Genomic DNA, 20,864 nt, shown 5'->3' on the forward strand with positions numbered 1-20,864 from the left:
ACAAAAGGCCTCTCAGCCCTCTCCTTCGAATAGCGTTATGGACGCATCCTCTATGGATTGTATTGATATGGAGTCTGATTTCCGCGCCCAGGAACGAAGTGGGTCTCCTCTGAATATTGCAGGTCCATCTTGCCCCCAGTCAAAGACAAAGAAAAGTAACGCAAGTCAAAACGCTAAGACCAGTATTCTAAAAAAGGCAGTCGCGGCTGCGGCACTTCCGCCAAGATAGGGTTCTTAAGTGTACTCCAGTGGAATTGTCGATCAATATTCTCAACTTCAATAGATTTAAATTGCCTATGCAATCAGCTTCTACCAGATTTAGTTGCTTTACAGGAAACATGGCTAACTCCAAATTTCAATTATCATCTCAAGGATTACCATCCGCTCCGGCTTGACCGGTCATCACGAGGGAGGGTTCTTAGTGCTCATATCTACAAAGTTTTGCCACAGGGCATGCATTTCTTTTCAATATGCGAACAATGAATGTGAAATCCTTGCGGTTGACCTCAGTGTCCCAGGTCAACAGCCCTTTAGGGTAGCTAATGCATATTTCCTGTCTGGTGTGCATGACACTCGGCCCCTTGACTCACTCATGTCTAGTAGCCGATCTCAGGTTCTATTACTTGGCGACTTCAATTCGCACCATGTGACTTGGGGGTTTAAAACAGACAGCTTTGGTTCTAGGCTATTTGATTGGGCTTCTGGCAACAACTCGATCTGCAACAATTCTGGATTGCCTACGTTTGTTCGCAGTCAATGCCGCTCTGCCTTGGATTTAACTTTTTCCTCCCCAGGAGTCTCCGTTATGTCTTGGGCGCCTGTTGACTGTGCAACAAACAGTGATCATCTACCGATTAGTTTCAAGTTTGCGTGTAAATTAACTCTTCCTGAGCGACATCAGCGCACGTTAATAAATTACAATTGCTTTAAAGACACTCTAAAATCAGCCCTCCAAATCCCTTCAGACACTCGCGCTCAGATAAGTGCCGAAAGCAAGGCTGCACATCTATGTTCAGTACTGGACCATGCAAGGCAAAAGTCTGAATTTTTGGTTAAGAGAACAAAGGGTGCAATCGCGAACAATTGGTGGAATGCTGAGTGCACGCGTGCATATAGACGACGGAAAGCAGCTTCGAAGAAACTTCTCATCAATCAATGCCCAACAAATTGGCTGGATTATAAGTATGTTGCAGCAACATTTAAGCGCACTGTCGCCCGTGCAAAGGAGGAGTATAATACAAATCATTATGATTTCCTTTCCCAATCAGGAAGTAAACGAGCTTTGTTTAATTTCATGAGGCGCAACAAGGTGATTCCTCCGACTGCCAAACATTGAATCCCTCGTTTAGTCCCCTGCTGACATCGCAAAGGCTTTAGAAGATATTGCGTGTGGCCTAGAGCTTCGCTTTACATCTGCTTTACCTTCTCCTACTATATTCACATGCACCTCAAGTGATTTCACTGAGGTCTTTATGCCTGAGCTGTCGCAAATTGTTCTGCGCTTATCCCCAGCGGCTCCTGGCCCCAATAAGGTCACTTCATCTATGATCAAAATTTTGTTCAATGAATCTCCTGCAGACCTGTTGGCTCTAATTAACCATTCTATTAAAGGTCCTTGGATACCGCATGAGTGGCGTCTTGCTGAAATAGTTCCATTGCTTAAAAAGCAAGGGGAGGGCTTAACTTTAGACAATATACGCCCTGCTTCGTTAACACCGAACCTAGTGAAATTGGTGGAAAGGGTCCTTCTCAGCCGTGTCATGTCATTCATTTCAGAAAATGCTGTATTGAATCCATGTCAAATTGGTTTCAGGCCGGGTTGTTCAATTTGGTGTGCTCATACTGACCTTGAGAGTCGTATTAAATTATCTCGCAATAGAAAACAGTTTGCTGCGCTTGTCACCTTGGATGTCAGTAAAGCATACGACAGCGTGGAGCACTCGACTCTATTACTAAGATTACAGGAACTCAACTTCCCAAGCTATTTTGTAGCCTGGATTTCTGTTTTTTTAGAAAATAGAGAATTTTACTGCTGCCAAAATGGTGTTTCCTCAAGGAGATTTCCACAGACAAGAGGTGTTCCGCAAGGATCAGTTCTCTCACCTGTTCTTTCTAACATTTTTCTAAGCTCAATTCCATGCATTCAAAATGTGAAAACTTATGTGTACGCCGACGATATTGCATTTTTTGCATCAGCAGGTGACATTCACACTCTTTATCTAACCCTGCAAAATTACCTCAATGTTCTTGACAACTGGCTAGGAAGAATTCATCTGTCCCTTAATGTGAAGAAATGCGCATTGTTAGTATTTCCAGTTTCTGTTCCAGTAAATATCTGCCTGGTCTATAGAAATAACATAATACCTCAAGTTCAGACGGTGAAGTATCTCGGTGTAATATACAACTCTACTCTCTCCTGGCGGCCACACATTGTGCAAGTTTCTGCAAAAGGAGATCGGGCCATTGGCATCCTGCGCAGGCTTTGTAGTGCTAGGCCAGGCATGAGAAGGCATACGCTTCTGATGATTTATAAAATGTACGTCCGCCCAATTTTGGAGTTCGGGTGTGTTTTATTCTCAGGAGCTCCGGCCTATAAACTTCGCCCTCTTGTGCTTTTGGAGCGTGAGGCGTTGCGCCTTTGTCTGGGGCTTCCAAAATATGTCGCCAATGCTGTTCTGCACCTTGAGGCGCGAATGCCTTCGTTATCAGCTAGGTTTCGCCTTTTAACAGTTCAAACATTTTTAAAATTGTGCGACTCACCTCTTCATGCTTCCAGTATAATATTCTTAGTCAACCTTCCGCCTTTTTTAGTGCTGCCTGGCCTCGATTTCATACCCCGCAGATATGGTACGTGCAGTCCCTCCTTGATCGCATAAAAATTCATTTCACTGATTTCCGCCAAATATATAACAACATCTCATCTGTCCAGATTGAATTCGATGACATTTTCCCATCGAATGCAAAGCTGCAGCCCTTCCCGCTTCTTCAGGGTCTATTGCAGGACCACCTAAGGTCCTTTCCCTCTCATGTTCTTATTGCTACCGATGCCTCGCAGGATCGCGAAAAGGCAGGTGTGGGAATTTTTTCACCTTCACTGGATTGGTCTTTTTCTCTCCGTCTTCCTGACTTCACTCCAATTTTTCTGGCTGAATTATTAGCAGTAATCTTAGCCTTACGAAAATTAGAATCAACCGTTTCCCAGGTCGTGGTTATGACAGACTCTCTGTCCATTTGCTCTTCCTTATCCTCACCCACTGACTCTCGCCATTATGCCTCTTTAAGTTCTTGATTCCGCTGCATCTAAATTCGGTAAGGTTGCTTTGGGTACCAGGTCACATGGGCTTTCACTTAAATAAGGTTGCATATTCCTTAGCAAGAGCCTCTCTCAGCGGCCCAATTTCTGCTGTTCTACCATCGTGTGCATATACAGCTGCGGTGAGGTTTCGCAGCTACACAATATTTCAGGAATTTGCTGCCTCGGCTCTTACATCATCTCCCGAATATCAGCATCTTCTGCGTCCTTGGAGTAGCAAAGACTGGCGCTCACGCAGACTAGAGGTCTCTTTCACGCGCTTGCATTGCCGGGTTCCCCTTCTAAATTTCTACCTTCACAGATCTGGCCTGGCAGCTTCCCCACTGTGCCCTTTTTGTGCCGAACCTGAGACAATAGATCACTTCCTGCTGTTCTGCCGCCGCTTTTCTCATTTGAGGAAGCGTCTTTTGCAAATTACATTTCATCAACTGGGCTTGCCTGTGTCTTCCGCGGTTGTTCTTTCCATTGGCGCTTCTTTGCTTGGACGAAGCGACAGGAGTGTGCGCTCTGCTGTGCAAAATTTTCTTCAAGAAACGCAGCGACTCCCATTCTAATTTCTTTTTACCGATCTCAGTCAGTAAGACATTGCAACATTACAGGCATTGTGTACTATTATGCACATTAAGCAATTGTCCCGTCTTCGATCTCCAAGTTAATGGACCCCTTTCCTTCCCTCTTCCAATCTATCAGGCTACATACTAATTCCACTGCTTTTCCCGTCAAAAATTTCCTGTATCCAGTAATTAACCGCCTGTGTCTTGGCCACTCCCCCGTAGTGGGTATGTGCCAGCAACGTCTGAGGCCTTCCTTCCTTCCTTCCTTCCTTCCTTCCTTCCTTCCTTCCTTCCTTCCTTCCTTCCTTCCTTCCTTCCTTCCTTCCTTCCTTCCTTCCTTCCTTCCTTCCTTCCCTCCCTCCCTCCTTCCTTCCTTCCTTCCTTCCTTCCTTCCTTCCTTCCTTCCTTCCTTCCTTCCTTCCTTCCTTCCTTCCTTCCTTCCTTCCTTCCTTCCTTCCTTCCTTCCTTCCTTCCTTCCTTCCTTCCAAGTGTAGGTCCGTTTCTCTGGTGCCCTCGTTCAGCCGCTGCAGTTCCTTTTCAGTGTAACAACTGTTACACATCTGGTGGAGGTGCTGGGTACGCTACCCGACCTGCGTACGCCTACGAGATAAAGACGGCACTCACACCGGTCCATCAGCGCCCAAGCCTCCGCCTCCGTGGTGAGAAACCTGAGTTCGGGCCTCTTGACAACCCGACGAGGAAGACGCAGCCTCGACCGACAGTCCCACCGGAAATGGCCACAGACAGTAGGTTCCCGGCGCCCATCCTCTACCACACGCCGCGAACACCGCCATCTTGTCAGGGAGGAATTACAAGCCCTCCAGCTGCCTCCCAGCGCGCCGTCTGTTACATCGCTGTCTGAAGTCGTCCGGGACGAGGTGCGCTTAGCAGCACAGCAGCAACAACTGCCTGAGATCCCAAGGCAGACTGAGGTCAGACCAACCTATGCATCTGTCCTCTGCCGGGCCCCAACGCCAGGCTACGACGTGAATACCGCGTCTCACGCAGCGCAGCAGTCTGGTCTTTCCCGTGTGCCTGCTCGAACAGCTTATCAGCGGCCACGGAAGTGTGAAGTGTGGCGTGCACCGGACCGGCGGCCCCTTTGCTACCACTGTGGTGAGGCGGGACATCTTTACAGGGCCTGCCCGTACCGCCGAGTGGGTCTGCGTGGTTTCGCGCTTGACGACCCTTGCCCCCGGAATGGCGAACGACCATTCGAAATTGAAGCTCATCTGTCGGCCCGTCAGAGGCCTGGGACATACGGTCGCTACGATCCTAGGTCGTCATCTCCGCTGCGTTACCGTTCCCCAAGCCCTCGCCGAGACGCCGGCTACCCTGAGCGGCGTTCTCCCAGTCCACGCCGGGAAAACTAATTCCAGCGGTCTCCGGGGGCAAGGCCGCTGCTGTCGGGAGAACTGAAGATCCTCCGCCGCCGATATACCGATACGCTGATTCCTCATCGGGGCAGGGTAGCGACAGCATCCGACACGCTACTTCTGATTTGCGTGTGACGATTGACGGAACTGACACCATCGCTTTACTTGATACTGGGGCTGACTATTCCGTGATGAGCCACACCCTCGCCCAGGAATTGAGCAAAGTTTTGACACCATGGTTGGGCTCTAGCATTCGCACGGCTGGAGGTCACCTCATTAGCCCGGCCGGAAGGTGCACAGCCCGAGTCGGCATCCGCGGTTTCGTCTACGTGGGTGAATTCATCGTGTTGAGCGAGTATTCGAGAGATTTGATCCTGGGCCTCGACTTTCTACAGGCAAACGGTGCTGTGATCGATCTAAACGAGGCGCGAGTCACATTTTCGACGAAGCAAGCCGTGGCGCACATTAACACAGAAGGCCCAGGAGTCAACGCTCTGCGTATAGTCGAAGACGACGTAATGCTGCCACCACGGTCCAGTGTGCTGGTGTTAGTGAGGAACGACTCGTTTCACGACTACGAAGGTATTGCGGACAGTCACCCTTCGCTGTTGCTCGAGAAGGGTGTGGCTATCACGCGCGGTCTTATTGAACTGAATGACGGCTGTGCGACAGTTTTTGTGACGAATTTCACGAACGAAATTCAGCACCTCGCCAAGGGAACGGCCGTCGCCTTCCTCGACAACGTGGATAGGTTGCCGAATCTGTGCCCCGTACAGGTGAATCTTCACGACGATGCCGCATCAAGTAACGCCCTTCAGAAGGTTAAAATCAACCCGGAGTTGTCACCTCATCAGAAGAACCTTCTGTCGTCGCTGCTACTTGATTTTAAAGATTGCTTCGCGGCGAGCTCCAAGGTCGGACGTACGCCGGTAGCCAAGCATCGCATTGTCACCGATTCGGCCACGCCACCAGTTTGTTAGCGTCCATACCGCGTTTCGACTAAAGAGCGCGAAGCTATCAGGACGCAAGTCGATGAAATGCTTGCAGACGACGTTATACAGCCGTCAACAAGTCCGTGGGCGTCGCCGGTGGTCCTGGTGAAAAAGAAAGACAATACGTTGCGATTCTGTGTTGATTACAGGAAACTGAATAATGTTACCAAAAAGGACGTATACCCATTCCCGAGGATCGATGATGCCCTTGACCGACTCCGGGACGCCAGGTTCTTTTCTTCCTTAGATCTGAAAAGCGGATATTGGCAGATCGAGGTGGACGAGCGAGACCGCGAGAAAACGGCTTTCTTGACACCCGACGGTCTGTACGAATTTAAGGTGCTCCCGTTTGGACTTTGCTCCGCTCCGGCCACATTTCAACGCATGATGGACACTGTTTTAGCTGGTTTGAATTGGCAGACGTGCCTTGTGTACATGGACGACGACGTCATCTTTTCGTCTAGCTTCGAACAACACTTGCAGCGATTGCGCATTGTCCTTCATGCTCTTCAGTCTGCACAACTAACGATCAAGCCAGAGAAATGCCATTTCGCCTTCGAGGAGCTCCGTTTCTTAGGACATGTTGTCAGCGCACAAGGTGTTCTTCCAGACCCCGACAAGACTTCCGCCGTCTCCAGTTTCCCACGCCCAACCGACAAGAAGGCCCTCCGACGTTTTTTGGGCCTCTGCTCGTATTACCGCCGCTTTGTTAAAGATGTTTCTCGCCTAGCTGAGCCATTGACTGCCTTGACTCGAGATGACACACCCTTCGTATGGGGAAGTGCCCAAGACGCAACCTTCGAGGAACTCCGCTGCCGCCTTCAAAGTCCACCAATACTAGCTCATTTTGACGAGAATGCAGAGACTGATGTCCACACTGACGCCAGCAATGTCGGCCTCGGAGCGATCCTCGTACAGTGGCAGGACGGCGCAGAGCGAGTAATCGCCTACGCGAGCCGCACACTTTCTCAATCGGAACGGAACTATTCGACGACCGAAAAAGAGTGCCTTGCCGTCGTCTGGGCTCTGAGCAAGTTTCGACCTTACATCTACGGCCGACCGTTTCGTGTTGTCAGCGATCATCACTCGCTATGCTGGCTGGCCAGCATTCAAGATCCTTCTGGCCGGTTGGCCAGATGGAGCCTCCGTTTACAGGAGTACGACGTTACGGTCGTCTATAAATCGGGTCGGCAGCACCAGGACGCGGACTGTTTATCACGAGCGCCCGTGGAACCGGCTACGCAAGACATCCCCGACGATTGCCCTGTTCTTTGTGCCATTAGCATCTCCCGTATGGCGCAGCTTCAACGAGCAGATTCTGAGTTGGCGCCACTCGTTAAGTATCTGGAGGGTTTGAATTCTCATGTACCTCGTGTGTTTCGCCGTGGACTACAGACCTTCATTCTGCGGCGTGGAGTCCTCTACAAGCGCAACTTTGACAGCAACAAAGAGACGTTTCTGCTTGTTGTGCCATCCCAGTTACGCTCCGAAATCTTAAGCGCTTGTCATGATGAACCATCCGCCGGCCACTTGGGGGTTAGTCGCACACTGGCAAAGATTCGGCTTAAGTATTACTGGCCCAATTTACTCCCATCCGTGCGTAGATACGTAACAACATGCCGGGATTGCCAACGGCGCAAATCTCCTCCTCTGAAGCCAGCCGGCTTTCTACAGCCCATAGCACCACCAAAGACCCCTTTTCACCAAATTGGCATAGACCTCCTCGGCCCTTTTCCGAAGTCGACCAGAGGAAACCGGTGGATTGCGGTCGCGGCAGGTTATTTGACCCGATACGCTGAGACCACGTCACTTGCAAACGGTACTGCTGCTGAAGTCGCCGACTTCTTCGTCCACAACATCGTCCTGCGTCATGGCGCTCCTGCAGCTATCATTACTGACCGTGGAGCTGCATTTACGGCCCGCTTCACTCAGGCTGTACTCAAGCTCACGCACACCAGCCATAGACGTACAACAGCCTACCACCCGCAGACAAATGGCTTGGTAGAACGCCTCAACAGGTCCTTGACCGACATGCTTTCCATGTATATTGATATCGAGCACAAGACATGGGACGAAATTCTCCCATACGCAACATTCGCGTATAATACCGCGCAGCAAGAGACGACGCAGTTCACTCCGTTCGAATTAGTCTTCGGTCGACAGGTTACCACCCCCCTCGATGCTATGCTACCCGTGAACCCCCCTGACAGTGAGGATGAACTTGTTGTCGACGTCGGCACCTATGTTCAGCGCATGGAAGAAGCACGGCAACTGGCCAGAAACCGCATTCACCGTCAGCAGCAGATCGATGCTGACCGCTACAACCTTGGACGCCGCTACGTTACCTACCACCCAGGCGACTATGTGTGGGTTTGGACGCCCGTTCGTCGTCGCGGGCTGTCCGAAAAGTTACTGCGCCGCTACTTCGGCCCTTACCTTGTTGTCCGCCGCCTCAGCGACGTAACGTACGAAGTTGCACCAGCCTCGCCAGCTCGTTCATCGCACAACGGCAAGCGCAGCGACGTTGTACATGTGGTGCGAATGAAGCCGTACTACGAGCGACCCCCCGAGTGACTTTCCGGCTGATGTCAGACTCGTGGTGTACCTCTTGAACACTTTTTTCTCCCCGCTATTTGGTCTGACGGTAACACCGCATCGGGGCGATGCTCCTGAAGAGGGGGCAGTGACACGAGGATTGGAAGTAGAAGAAGAAAGAGATCGCAGCCTCTAGAAGTGGACGACGCTGAAGTGTAGGTCCGTTTCTCTGGTGCCCTCGTTCAGCCGCTGCAGTTCCTTTTCAGCGTAACAACTGTTACAATATGACAGATCCTCCACTTTTATCAGCCTGTAGCAGCCGCAGGTTGTTTTGTTTGAAGAGCAAAACGACACTTCTGGTCAGTCCCCAGTGGCTGCGGAGCAACTGACCAAGGCGGCGGTCAGACCTGTGACGCAGCGGAGGGTGCTAAGACTCTGGCTCCGGACAGGCCGCCATTGGAATCTGAACCTGGCAACGTTTAACTCTAGAACCTTATCTAGTGAGGTTAGCCTAGAAGTGCTGTTCTAGGATCTAGAGGGCAATAAATGAGATGCCATAGGGCTTAGTGAAGGTAGGAGGACAGGTGAGGCATATTCAGTACTAAAGGACGGGCACATACTGTGCTATCGCAGATTAGCGGATAGACGATAACTAGGTGCGGGATTCCTATCAGTACATCGCTGGCAAATTAAATAAGTTCTATGATATTAGCGAGAGGGTGGTAGCTATCGTAATTAGGTTCAATAGGAGGTACAAGCTGAAGGTGGTGCAGGCCTACGCGCCTACATCAAGCCATGATGACCAGACTGTTGAGAGCTCGTATGAAGACGTGGAATCGGCAATGAACAAAGTAAAATCACAGTACACTGTTTTGATGGGCGATTTCAATGCGAAGGTGGGCAAGAAGCAGGCTGGCCACCAGGCGATACGCGACTATGAGATAGGTTCTAGGAATATCAGGGGAGAGTTATTACTAGAGTTCGCAGATAGAAATAATTTACGGATCATGAATACCTTCTGCAGGAAACGAAATAACAGGAAGTGGATGTGGGAAAGCCCCAATGGCCAAACTAAAAATGAAATAGACTTCATATTATGCGCCCACCCTGGTATCGTGCAGGATGTGGAGTTCCTCGGAAAGCTGCGTTGTAGCGACCACAGAATGGTAAGGTCTCGAATTAGCTTAGACTTCACGAGCAAGTGGAAGAAGCTAGTGAAGAAGAAGCCCATTAACGAGTTAGCGGTAAGAGGAAAAGTAGATGAATTCAGGACCACGGATCTTTGGGCGAGTTGGTGCATTGCAACCTCGTAGAGGAGGTTTCGCTTAGGAGGATCCGGATCGGGGTTGCCCTCACACCTGCAGTCACTCGGAAGTGGCCTCAGTACCGAGATTTGTTTCCTCGGTCTGGGTGTCCGATGTGTAAACACGAGGACATTGAAGCCGACACTCATCACTTACTGTGGGACTGCACAGCTCTCAAGCCTACAAGGATCCGGCACTTGAAGGCAGCGGGTCTTTCACCATGCAACCCTGCTTCATATATTGCCTGGATGCAGGAACCACACCATCGTTCTCTACTGGACTTCACAAAATCAGCTAGCCTTTTTCCATTAATTTAATCACTACTGCCTCTTTCATCACACCTTCGCCCATCATTGATGCCCTAAGGCAATAAATCCCGCTTAAAAAAATCATGTACAAGCGCCAAAAACAAGGCTGAAGAAGGACTGGACAGCTGTCCATTACTCCTTTGTGCTTGTTTTTGCTCTTGTACATGATTAGAATTCAGGATTTCACTGCAGAACAGCTATGCGGCTCTAACTGAGCAAGACGTTCTTCGTGTTCAAACGATGAACTATAATGTCAGTTATCAATATGGAGTGCGCAGCAGAGGCAGGCGGTAGTTTGGTTTTACAGGGTACCGGGAAGCTATCTCAGGGCATGAAAAATCTGATTAAGAAACATCAAAGCATGAAAGAGACAAACCCAACAGACAGAATAAAACTGGTAGAGCTAACAAAGTTAATAAAAAAGCGAAAGGGTAGCCAATTAGGCCATATGCCCAGAATGCAGATTTTTTAAAAATAAATTTCTGTGTTCTTTTCGCAGTGTGTATTTTAGGGACAGGGTTTTTAACGTTGCGTAAAGTGAAAGGTGTGGCATGCAGTTTGTAAACCAATCAAGTGTTGAGTTTGTTGTGATTGGGTGATGCAAAATGTGGGCCAGGCTCCTAGGTCGTTAAAACTGGGCCCCGGAGCTTGGAAAATTGCTCTGAGCTAGATTTCTATGCTTTGCATCTATGGCGGTGCCATGGAGGAAAGATTTTCGCTAAGCCAGTTCCATGTTTCTGTGCTCGTTGTTCAGTCAGTTGTAAATATGCAAATTCCTGCATAAAGCTTCAGTTTCCCTTCCCTCAAGTCAAGTAATACCTGATCTCGTCTGTTATACCGCCTCGGACGGTGGGACACCTGTTGTGGAGTAAAAGAATGAACTTCGAAGCTTATCTATACCGTTAAATTCTAAGGCATACTTAGAGCGGCCATTCTGGACCTTGATGAACCGACATGTGTGCTAATTTTCTAGATGAATTGAACTTACAGTGATGTTCATGTTTCTGTTCTATCAGTATGTATTTCTTCTTTTTCTCTCTTAGTTTCTTCTGATTAAACACGTCCCCTGCTGCCGGGATTTGCCACACAAGCCGACAAGCGGCTTAGACATGCCCCCAAGAAGACTTGTCTGGGTGGTAGCATGATCAATGATAAAGTTGAAATTAGATTTGCGCTCAATGGTGGCCTGTGTTGAAATGGCGCACACCCACGGCGGAGTGTTGGTCAGTGTTTGGTGCACACCCTAGCATGAGAGGGAATAGTAGTTGCTCACTTTAGGTATAACGGCACTGGGAAGCTAGGAAGGATTGTATTAATAGTTTCATAGGAGGTGGTCAGGGCAGCGCATGTGGAACTTGTTCCATCGTTCGTCTTCGTCTTTTTTCGCACAGATAAAACCAAGAACTGAAGCGTGCCCGCACCTATATGCTTCGACTGAATTTATTCAAAATAAATTTTATAAGAGAAATGGAGGGGACACTTATATGGCAGGTGGTGCCACCGGTGGGGCTTGTGCGATCCAGGTTGCTCTTGCCGACCAACCTCTCGCGACTAATAATTAATTTAACTGCCACCTGCCATGGTCTGCAGTTTGATCATTATTCCGGTGGACAAGCTGTAATGACGCCACAAGGTACTATGATATAGGTGGCCACCTGTGTCCTGGGCTGCTTCGCTGGCGATTTTTCGTGGATTTTTCGCTCAAGGTGAACGACGGCGACGCCGGATTATCAGATACATGACCCCCCTAACGCTATCGCGTTAAAATGATAGGCTCGAAAGCTATTCCCCTCCTGAAAAGACAAAACGAACTACTTGAGAAATGTGTGAACGCGTCGGAGCACCTGCCAGGACCGCATCCAACGTCGATGAACTGGCGCTTGTGTCTCACTCCGCTCTCTTCCGTAGCCTCGTCGATGGGCAGGTCGAGAAAGGCGGTCTGGAAGGAGTCCAGTAAGGCTGCGACGGCGGGCACGACGGGGGCGATTGCAGCGTCGTAAAGCTCCACGCATTTCTCTACGCCGTAGATGTCGCTGTGCCCACCAGCTTCGGCGCCGGCAACTCGATTCTCCACCCCTGATGCGATCATCCTGGAAAGAGGGGAAAGACAGACGGGGCGCTTACCGTTGAGGTAATGCGAATTTTACCTACAACTGGACGGTAGGAAATATTGATGCCACTCGGAATGCTTAGTAACTCTGGGTACTAGTCACGCGCGGTCGTGCACCACCGCTTGCTCGTCCATTCATATGGATGTGCATCAATCCATGCATCCCGAACAAAAGGACGTCGAGGGTGACGTCATTGTTTTTGGTTTATACAGTGATTAGCATTATCGCCAATAAACGAATAAGCGTGATGCGTTACAACTTATGGTTACAAAATTTTTTCGAAAAATAAAAGCCGGAAATTATTGGAATGTAGTTGAAAGCGTGTTTTTATAAAAGGCCGAGGAAACTGGGAGCATGTCTATTTAAAAGGTGGTGATGGTGACGATAATCATCATGATAAATTTTTATGGCGCAAGGGCATATATGGCCAAAGAGCGCCATGACACAGGGCATTTTCGATTACTCAAGGTGGAGTCAAAGATCCACTACCCAAGAATTTCACCCCTGAAAAGCCGAGCACCACACCAGGGGAAAGCTTGTACCCATTGTATGACCGGTGGGCACCCGGCGGCACTGGGGATGGAACCCCGCACCTCCCGCATGCGAGGCGTGTGCTCAGCCGCTTGGACCCCGTTGCGGTCTTTTAAAAATGTTGACAGAGCATAGCCACAGTTATATGCAATTTCGTTTCAAATAAACGAAAAGATACAAGCGAAATCTTGAGGTGATGCCTGGCGTCACTCTGCACGATACGCCCCGGGGCGGATTGTATTGAGAGTACATTTTGTGAGTACAGGTTGTGAGTACAATTTGCCTCGGTCTTTTCGCAATGAACGCAGTGTCGCCAAGATAGCTGCAGAGTGGTAGCGCGGTTTGCATAGAAGCCCACACGTTCAGAACATGGTGGTTTATGGTGCAGAGCCAGCGCCGTCTTTGAAGGGTGAAGGTAACTAAAGAATGACTTCATGACTCTAAAAAACAAAGAGAAGATCACGTGGCATCCTTATCACATATTTTTTGGCGGTAAAATTAAATCTTCGAACACCTCGACGCACAATATCAGGGCGAAGAAATAAGACTGGACGAGTGCCGACTACAAACCATATTTCCAGTGGCCAGTTCTTGTCGTGCCTTTTTGCTTTGCCATAGCCTCGTGTGTCACGCTGAATTGCAAGGTTTCAACGCACCAGCAGGGTCAGCTGTTTGTCTCTACCCTCCCGAGGTACATTTTTAGGTTTATTTATAGCTTCTTGTTTCGGAGCTGTTTTTCGGCACCTAAGTTTGAGAGCAATGCTTTGTGACACAAATGTGTTGGTGGGGGTTTGCTCCCATAAAGAGACAACAGTGAGATTTGTGTTAAAAAAGTGCGTTTAACTGTTGAAAACTACAGCACATACTCATACTTTGAATAGTGACGCAATGAGAAGTGCTTGGACTAACCCACAAGACATGTACTGCGCGTGCAGAAAATAAGCTAGTTGCCTCTTGTGGATAAATGGCATAAGAGTGCCGTAAATAATGTTGACTTTCCAAGAGCAGTTACGAATGGCTTTCAGCTCATATAAAGGACAATCAAAACCTACGCAGCCCAGATCACAATTAGAAATTTAGGGAAGTACGGGATAACGAGCAAACACGGAAGGGACCTTGCAGTCGCAGGTATTGGCCAAGCAACCATACGCTCCAGGAGACTTCCGAGGAAGAAGAAAGGGAATTTTAATGAAAGAAAGGCGGAGAGGTCGGCCGGTGGTAACAGGGCCCTGGCCTGCTACTCCACACAGGGGAAAGGGAAGAGGAGGAAAAGGAAAGTGTGAATGAAGGCTGATGATGGCATAATACAATGAGTTTCACGGGTGATGTCTATGCACACGCACACACACACACACACACAACACTGGCTGGCGCTCGCATCGCGGTTACTGGACACACATAAAACTCAAAACTGGTGTCTGCAACACAACACCGACACATGTCATTAACCATGTAGGTTGTGCACAGGCGGTCACAAACGAGTACCCAGGCCTGTTTCACACAAAAAGTTGAGCAGGGCTTTTGTCACACGCCACCAATCAGAACGTCTCGTCCTTGCGCCCAGAAGAGTTTCCTCAGAGAGAGGGCGAGAGTCCAGGTTTTTCACGGTCGCCTCCAATGTTGTTCTTTCAGAAGTATACTTCGGGCACACGCAAAGAAGGTGTCCAATAGTCTCTGGTGTGTTGCACTGAGGAAGATTTCAGTAAAACGAGTGACATCATTACAGACTGCTCTGTGCCTAAGACACAAATGGAAATAGCACCTGAGCATCACAGATTTTGTAAAAGGCCATAACGTGCGACATGCAACTCTCTCTTCTCGGATCAATGATAATCGAAGAATATAAAAGGAGAGTATACCATAAAAATAACATCTAAAAAACTGAATCTATACGAAATTCTTTTAGCTGCAATTTTTAGCCCTCAGTAACATGTGTGCACCATAAACCTTCAGGGCAGCATTCCCTTCTTGTTTTCTAAGGAGAGGGCGATAAATTTCTGCATTATCAAAGCGTTCCCCCTGATTGAGAGTGATATAAAGCGTATATATTATTCAAATCACTGCCAAGTGCACTTCTATTCTTGCGTTTCTCGACCATGAACACAAATAGTTCTCATGCAGTATTTTATTCAGTAGAGTTAAAGCAAAGCACGTTCATTCAGTCCAACTGCAAGTGCTAGTAAATTAACAGAACTCACTACAACACATGCGCTTTCGTACAAACTACCCAGCGATCATACGAAAGTCACATGTGACACCTCCCTAAGAGATGTTATAAAACATCTCTGTAGCTGGTGTGGGCTCTCAGGGGCAGCGCCATGCCACAGAAGCAAAACGACTGTAACACCCTCCCGTTGCAATGTGATGCCAGCGGAGTAGTTCTCATTTTGCCACTTTCCTGCGGGGAAACTGTTTTTCGCACGCTCTGCGCTCATTGTCTCGTACCACTTCTGTCTTTTCGAAGGAAGCAGCCTACAAAACCGATCGCCCAGATTTATATCAAGGCAGAACTGCGGACACTTAAGCGCCACAGAAATAATTACGTTGGGCTGGAATCTCTACACATGAGACGCCTGAAGCAGCGCCTGGGGTGAAGTGCAATATACACCGACTCCACAGGCATTGACAAGCTTACATACCTCAAACATCCCGATTATGTTTCAAACAGATGAGAACACGGTTTCAAAATACGCGAAATTACTTGCAAAACAAACTACATGAAGTATTCTTTTTTCCCCCGTAGCATTTCTGAATGGAATAAGTTGTCGGTTGAAGTTCTAGGTGCTTCCCGAGATGTATTTTTGATCTATTCAGTGATTTGTAATGGCACTGCTCTTTGAAAAAGTTGACAGTACGCTTTGTCCTGAAGCGCATGCATGTTTTAGTTTTTTAGTGCTTTTTTAAGTTCTACTGATCTTGATGCATTGCTCTCCTTTGTCATCCCTCCTTTTTGATGTGATTATATTCACATACTTGTCACTTCATGCTGTACCCACTAGCCTGCTAAAATGCTTCGGCGCTGCAGGGTGTACTGTAAATAAAAATAGATAAAAACAAAATAAAACAAAATAAAAGTAAGTAAATAAAAAAAGTACGGCTGGAATTGCTGCTCGTGTGGCAAAAAGTCAGCGCGCAAACACAGCCGGCGAGAACGTAGGAGGAAAAAGAAAGTAGCCAAGGGCATGCAACTAACGCTGATACAACGCGCAAGGCGAGGAGCCGCACGCAACGTAGTCACAAGGATGACGAGGTACACCAGCAGCTAGCGGAGAGCAAGACGCAGAACAGTGAAAATGGTTGGCATAAGACTCGCTTCTCGCTGCTGTCAGGGAACTCGAACATAAATATTAAGGTGAAAGCCTTTAATGGCTCATGCTCGCGTCCGTCCGTCCGTTCGTTACGCTCTTTAACTCGATAAGAAAAGAAAATCGTTGTGTACGTTGGTATTCGAACCACCACCCATTCGTTCCGCAGCCGAGCGTGCTAACGGCTACGCTACTTTTTGTCGATGCATATGCAGTTCTTGTCTAGGACGCTGGAGGATGTATGCAGAAAGGCGTCAAATCAGATGGATGCCTCCTAAGTGCCCTCCAGTATCTCCAGCATTTAACATTCACAAACAATTGTGTACATAATTAACATCTTAACCACACATCTGTGACACAAACAGCAGCATCTCACTAAGGGCTTCCGCCTCACAGCAGTTTAGGTCAACTAAGTGCCCCCCTGAATTTTTTTTATAAAAATATTTCTACTTTCAATGAAACCTACACAACTAAAGCATTTTCAAATTCGATAACTACTGTTTTGGTTGTAACCCACTTAGGAATAAATATTATTTTAAAAATTCCAATTCTATTTGTTTCCTGATAAAGTAGGCGCTGCCAGTGACGTTATCACTAGTATCAATGACGTTATCAATGACACTAGTTATCGTGGGTTTTGTGTTCATTTTTTGTGAACGGAACACCTTATTTTCTGACCGATGAGCCATATAATGCTTTCGCATTAATATCCGCTTGGAATCTCCAGCCATGATACTCATCTCTCTCTCCTTTCTAACGTTAGGGGTATTCTCGACTTAAGAGCCTTTAGAGTGAGGAACCTTTCGAGCGAAAACTCAAATTATTATCTTGCAGCGCCTTGCTCCATATCCTCTGCATTTTTATGTAGTGCATGCCTCATTTTCAAGCCTGCATATTTCTGGACGTGACTGTTGCTACTACACAGTGTGATTATTGACGACTGCAGTATGTCTCCTTCCTGCTTGAACAGATCTTGGCTTGCAGTAGTTTTGCAGAAAAGTAAACTAGTATAACATTTCAGTACTGCGACATTTCGGATCCCAGCAGGAACTTCCCAATCCGATTGTTCCACATCGCTCGTGGTGTCTGTTGCGACGCTCACAACATGGGATTCCGGACAAAAGGTCGCCGCTCAATAGCTCACAAGTATTGGACTCAGACGGACGAAACCTCACCGCACTGAAGCAATGCCAGTCTCTAGTTGAACGCCTCTACTTGAAACCTAACCATACCCCAAACCAGACGCGGATCCACGGGCCCACAGTAGTGGGGGGGGGGGGGGGGGGGCTTTTTCTTTCGTGGGTGGGGCCACAGTACACTTCCGAAGTGCGCTTCCTTTGTTATTTAGTTAATATTTGTTATTAATCTGGTTACCATTTAGTCGGTGGACTGTCGTCAAGGAACCCATGTAGACAAATATGCATCCCCTCAGTATTGTGCAAAATATCTCAGGCGTCTGCATATTCACATGAAGCTATCTACGATGCCTGAAGAGATTATCAAAACGTCAAAATTTTAGTGCAAAAGCACAACTGCACAAGGTCAAACCGGCTCACCCAGTTTGTTCGAAACTTGATCTTGAGAGTGACTTTGGCCAGAGCATAAAAAAAAAAATGTTCGCAAGGTGCGAACAGATCAGCTTTGCTGGCTGCTGCATGACAGCGCTGTGCTATCGCCCTAGCCGACCACGCCTAGTGCCAAACTGCGACAAACTTTCGCGCTTTGCTTTGTACAGCTGGCCATATCTTTAGCTAGAGCGCGCGACGGCCGCTTTTTCCGTGCTGTCGCACCTTATGACGGAGCAGACTTGCGAAAATATCCAATCTAAGCACAGGCTAACTATGCCCGTGCTTAATACTAAGCTTTCCGCGAGCTTTCTTCGTTGTAAAGCACATGAGCGCAGAAAAAGCGGCCATCACGCACGCTAGCTAAAGATTTCGCCGACCATTCATGGTCGCCTTCATTCACTAATACTACTACAGAACTAATATATAAACTGTGGCGCTGTGTATTGCACATTGTAGTCTTCACCGAATACTAACAGAGTGAAGAAGATGATCGTGAGCCGCTGCCAACAACGACGAAGTAGCTGTTGAGGCTGATGCTCGCGCTGGAGAACTGCTCCTTGTGACCCAGTGTCATGCCCCGCCGCTTCGTCGATTACTTGTGCTAGAGTGTTCGTCGCCGGCGCCTCCCCGCGTTCAAATAAACAACTCTTCACTACTATCGAACTAATTTCGTCGCCAGACGTGCCGAAGACGAAACAATGACCCAACCATGCGAAACGCATGATTTAACACGTCTGTTCAGTTTAACTACGTTAAAACCTTACCACATTTTTTTAAATCGCCATCTTAACCACCATCTTAATCGTCATCCTAATCGCCGTGTTCTCTTACAGTTTTCGCAGCATTATATATCTATATATACCTGTAAATTATATGTAGATAAACTTAATATCGCTTAATTGATAGGTTTCTGTAAAATGCGCCGTAATACTTTGGCATTCCTAGTTGTATTTATTTTGCAGAGACAAACACCTCCAACACTGGGGACGCATTGCTCTGCGCTCCAAAATATATCAATTTTCGCTCTCAAATTTTTCAGAGACCTCATCACGAGCAGCAGTGCCTGTACGCGTAACGGTGGATGTCTCCTGCTTCGCGATGAAATGAAATGAAGCCAGCGTACGGGGCTGGTTTGCCTTTCGAGAGTTGTCGGTCACTGCAGTCCGCTCTGCTGTTTCCACCAAGAAATGCAGGGGAAACAAAGGTATTTGAATGCGCACCGTCGGCCCGACAACACGTGCGGAAAACTCCCACCTGTTCCAAGATTGTGTGACGTCGCGACGAGGGGGGTGAAGAGATTTTTCCCCAACTTTCCAGAGGCCTCTTGCGCTAGGCGGTGCGGTTTGTTCGTTTCCTCAGCACGCTAGCAACGCACAAAACACCAAGGGTAGGAAGAGGGAGGACTGCGTTTGTCTGCTGACCGCGCCCCTGTAGGAACCGCTGCTGTTCTAAACGTAACCTACAGTGTAAAAAGAGAGTAAGTTGTCCTTTGGCGCACTCTATATTAGGACAGCTCACTCCCGTTTTACTCCCAAAGAGGAGTATTCGTGCTTAGAGTGCAGGAAAATAGTCAACAGTTTCTGAAGTTAGGCGGGAACGACTATTTAAAACGTATTATAGCCTCAGATCTAACCAAACCTACTGCAAATCGTCATAATCATGCCCAGCTAGCTGTTAATTGTTATTTGTTAACTTCATTTAAAACCTAGCCTAACCGCCACAAACATGGCGATTATTATCATTAGCATAAATATTCACTGCAGGACAAAGGCATCCAACATATTACTCCAATTAACCCTGTCCTGTGCAAGCTGCGGCCGCAATATCAACCGGCACCCTATATGCAATCTTAACCAAACTTACCTAAGACTGGCACGAACTCACGGAGTCGTCTGTTAACGCCTCCAACTAAAACCCAATCAAATGTCTCAACCCTATAGGCTAACCCTAAGCAAAAACAAACTGTCTTCAATGCTTCTATATAAAACTTGAGTTATCCTTCAACTAACCCAGCCCTAAACAAACTCATAGTGAACTGTCATGAATTCACGCCGCCGAAGTAAGCCTCGTGGTGGTGCTCTTATGTCCGGAGAGTAATCCACGGGCGTATTTTGGCGTTTGGACGCCGCAGGGAATGCCGCAATCGAGACGCCTAATGTGCGCTTGTATCTGGCCACATACACAATCCACAAAGGCAAGGAGATATGGCTCACGAAACCTTCCGCGAAGATGGCTCACCTGGTGTCCGGCCGACGAATGCCACGTACGCGCCGTGCTCTGCGTCTCCTGGGCGGCGCGGTGACAGCGGCGTTCAAATGCAGTTGGTACTACACGAGTCCGGCCAAGGATCCCCACTGCTATCTGGGACATCGCCCGATAGTTATCGCGTCCAGAGCTGCAAGAGGTTTGTGCCCCCTCTACATGCGATGTAGCCAGACGAGAGATTCCACTCGTCCGCTACCTGTCTGTGGCGGAGCGCCTGACAGCATTTTTCTTTCTTTTTGGCCCTTTGCTATCTGTTCACCAGTGCACGTCCCCGAACACGCGCGCACCATTGGCTGTCGGTCTACCCGCATCGCAACGACCGCTTGTTGAGCCAACGCATGAAGCGCCTACGCCCTCTATCATTATTTGTGTCTCTCCCGCGAGTTCCAGTGAAGCTGTTGGTAGATAACCCAAATCTTATCGCCATTCTACGAGTGCGCTCCTCCCTACTTGGTGTTGTGGTTTTTCCTTCGAGAAAAACAGAGGGATCAAGTCCTTCATACCCTGCTACTTCCGTCGCCTGCACTGCACCTCGAGTCAGCTGTCTGCATGTATTTCAAGCATCAGTGCAGGCACCACACAGTACTAGGCTGCCAGAGATACTGTGGTTATTCCGTTTTAGTGCGTTTGCACCTATAGTGTCCATTGCCCATATTTAGCCGTTGTGTGTGTGTGCGTGCGTGGTTGTCTTTCCGGGCAGGG

At 48.2% G+C, this 20,864-nt stretch overlaps 1 protein-coding gene across 5 annotated transcripts in view; it reads right to left on the reverse strand.

The window, feature by feature from the left end:
* LOC144101941 (uncharacterized) overlaps positions 1-20,468 on the reverse strand; it is an 80,233-nt gene extending 59,765 nt beyond the window's left edge. Inside the window, exons 1-2 of one of the 5 annotated variants that reach the window (XM_077635182.1) lie at positions 20,116-20,465; positions 12,227-12,472 (exon numbers count right to left, since the gene is read on the reverse strand). In XM_077635182.1, coding sequence (XP_077491308.1) covers positions 12,227-12,472; positions 20,116-20,267 — 398 coding nt within the window. In that variant the 5' untranslated portion in view covers positions 20,268-20,465. Of the gene's footprint in view, positions 1-12,226; positions 12,473-20,110 lie in introns of all 5 variants that reach the window. The other 4 variants (XM_077635181.1, XM_077635185.1, XM_077635184.1 and 1 more) reach the window with 4 other exon arrangements.
* Positions 20,469-20,864: the final 396 nt, after the last annotated feature.

The sequence above is a fragment of the Amblyomma americanum genome, chromosome 8, assembly GCF_052857255.1.
Source record: "Amblyomma americanum isolate KBUSLIRL-KWMA chromosome 8, ASM5285725v1, whole genome shotgun sequence".
Lineage (NCBI taxonomy): Eukaryota > Metazoa > Arthropoda > Arachnida > Ixodida > Ixodidae > Amblyomma > Amblyomma americanum.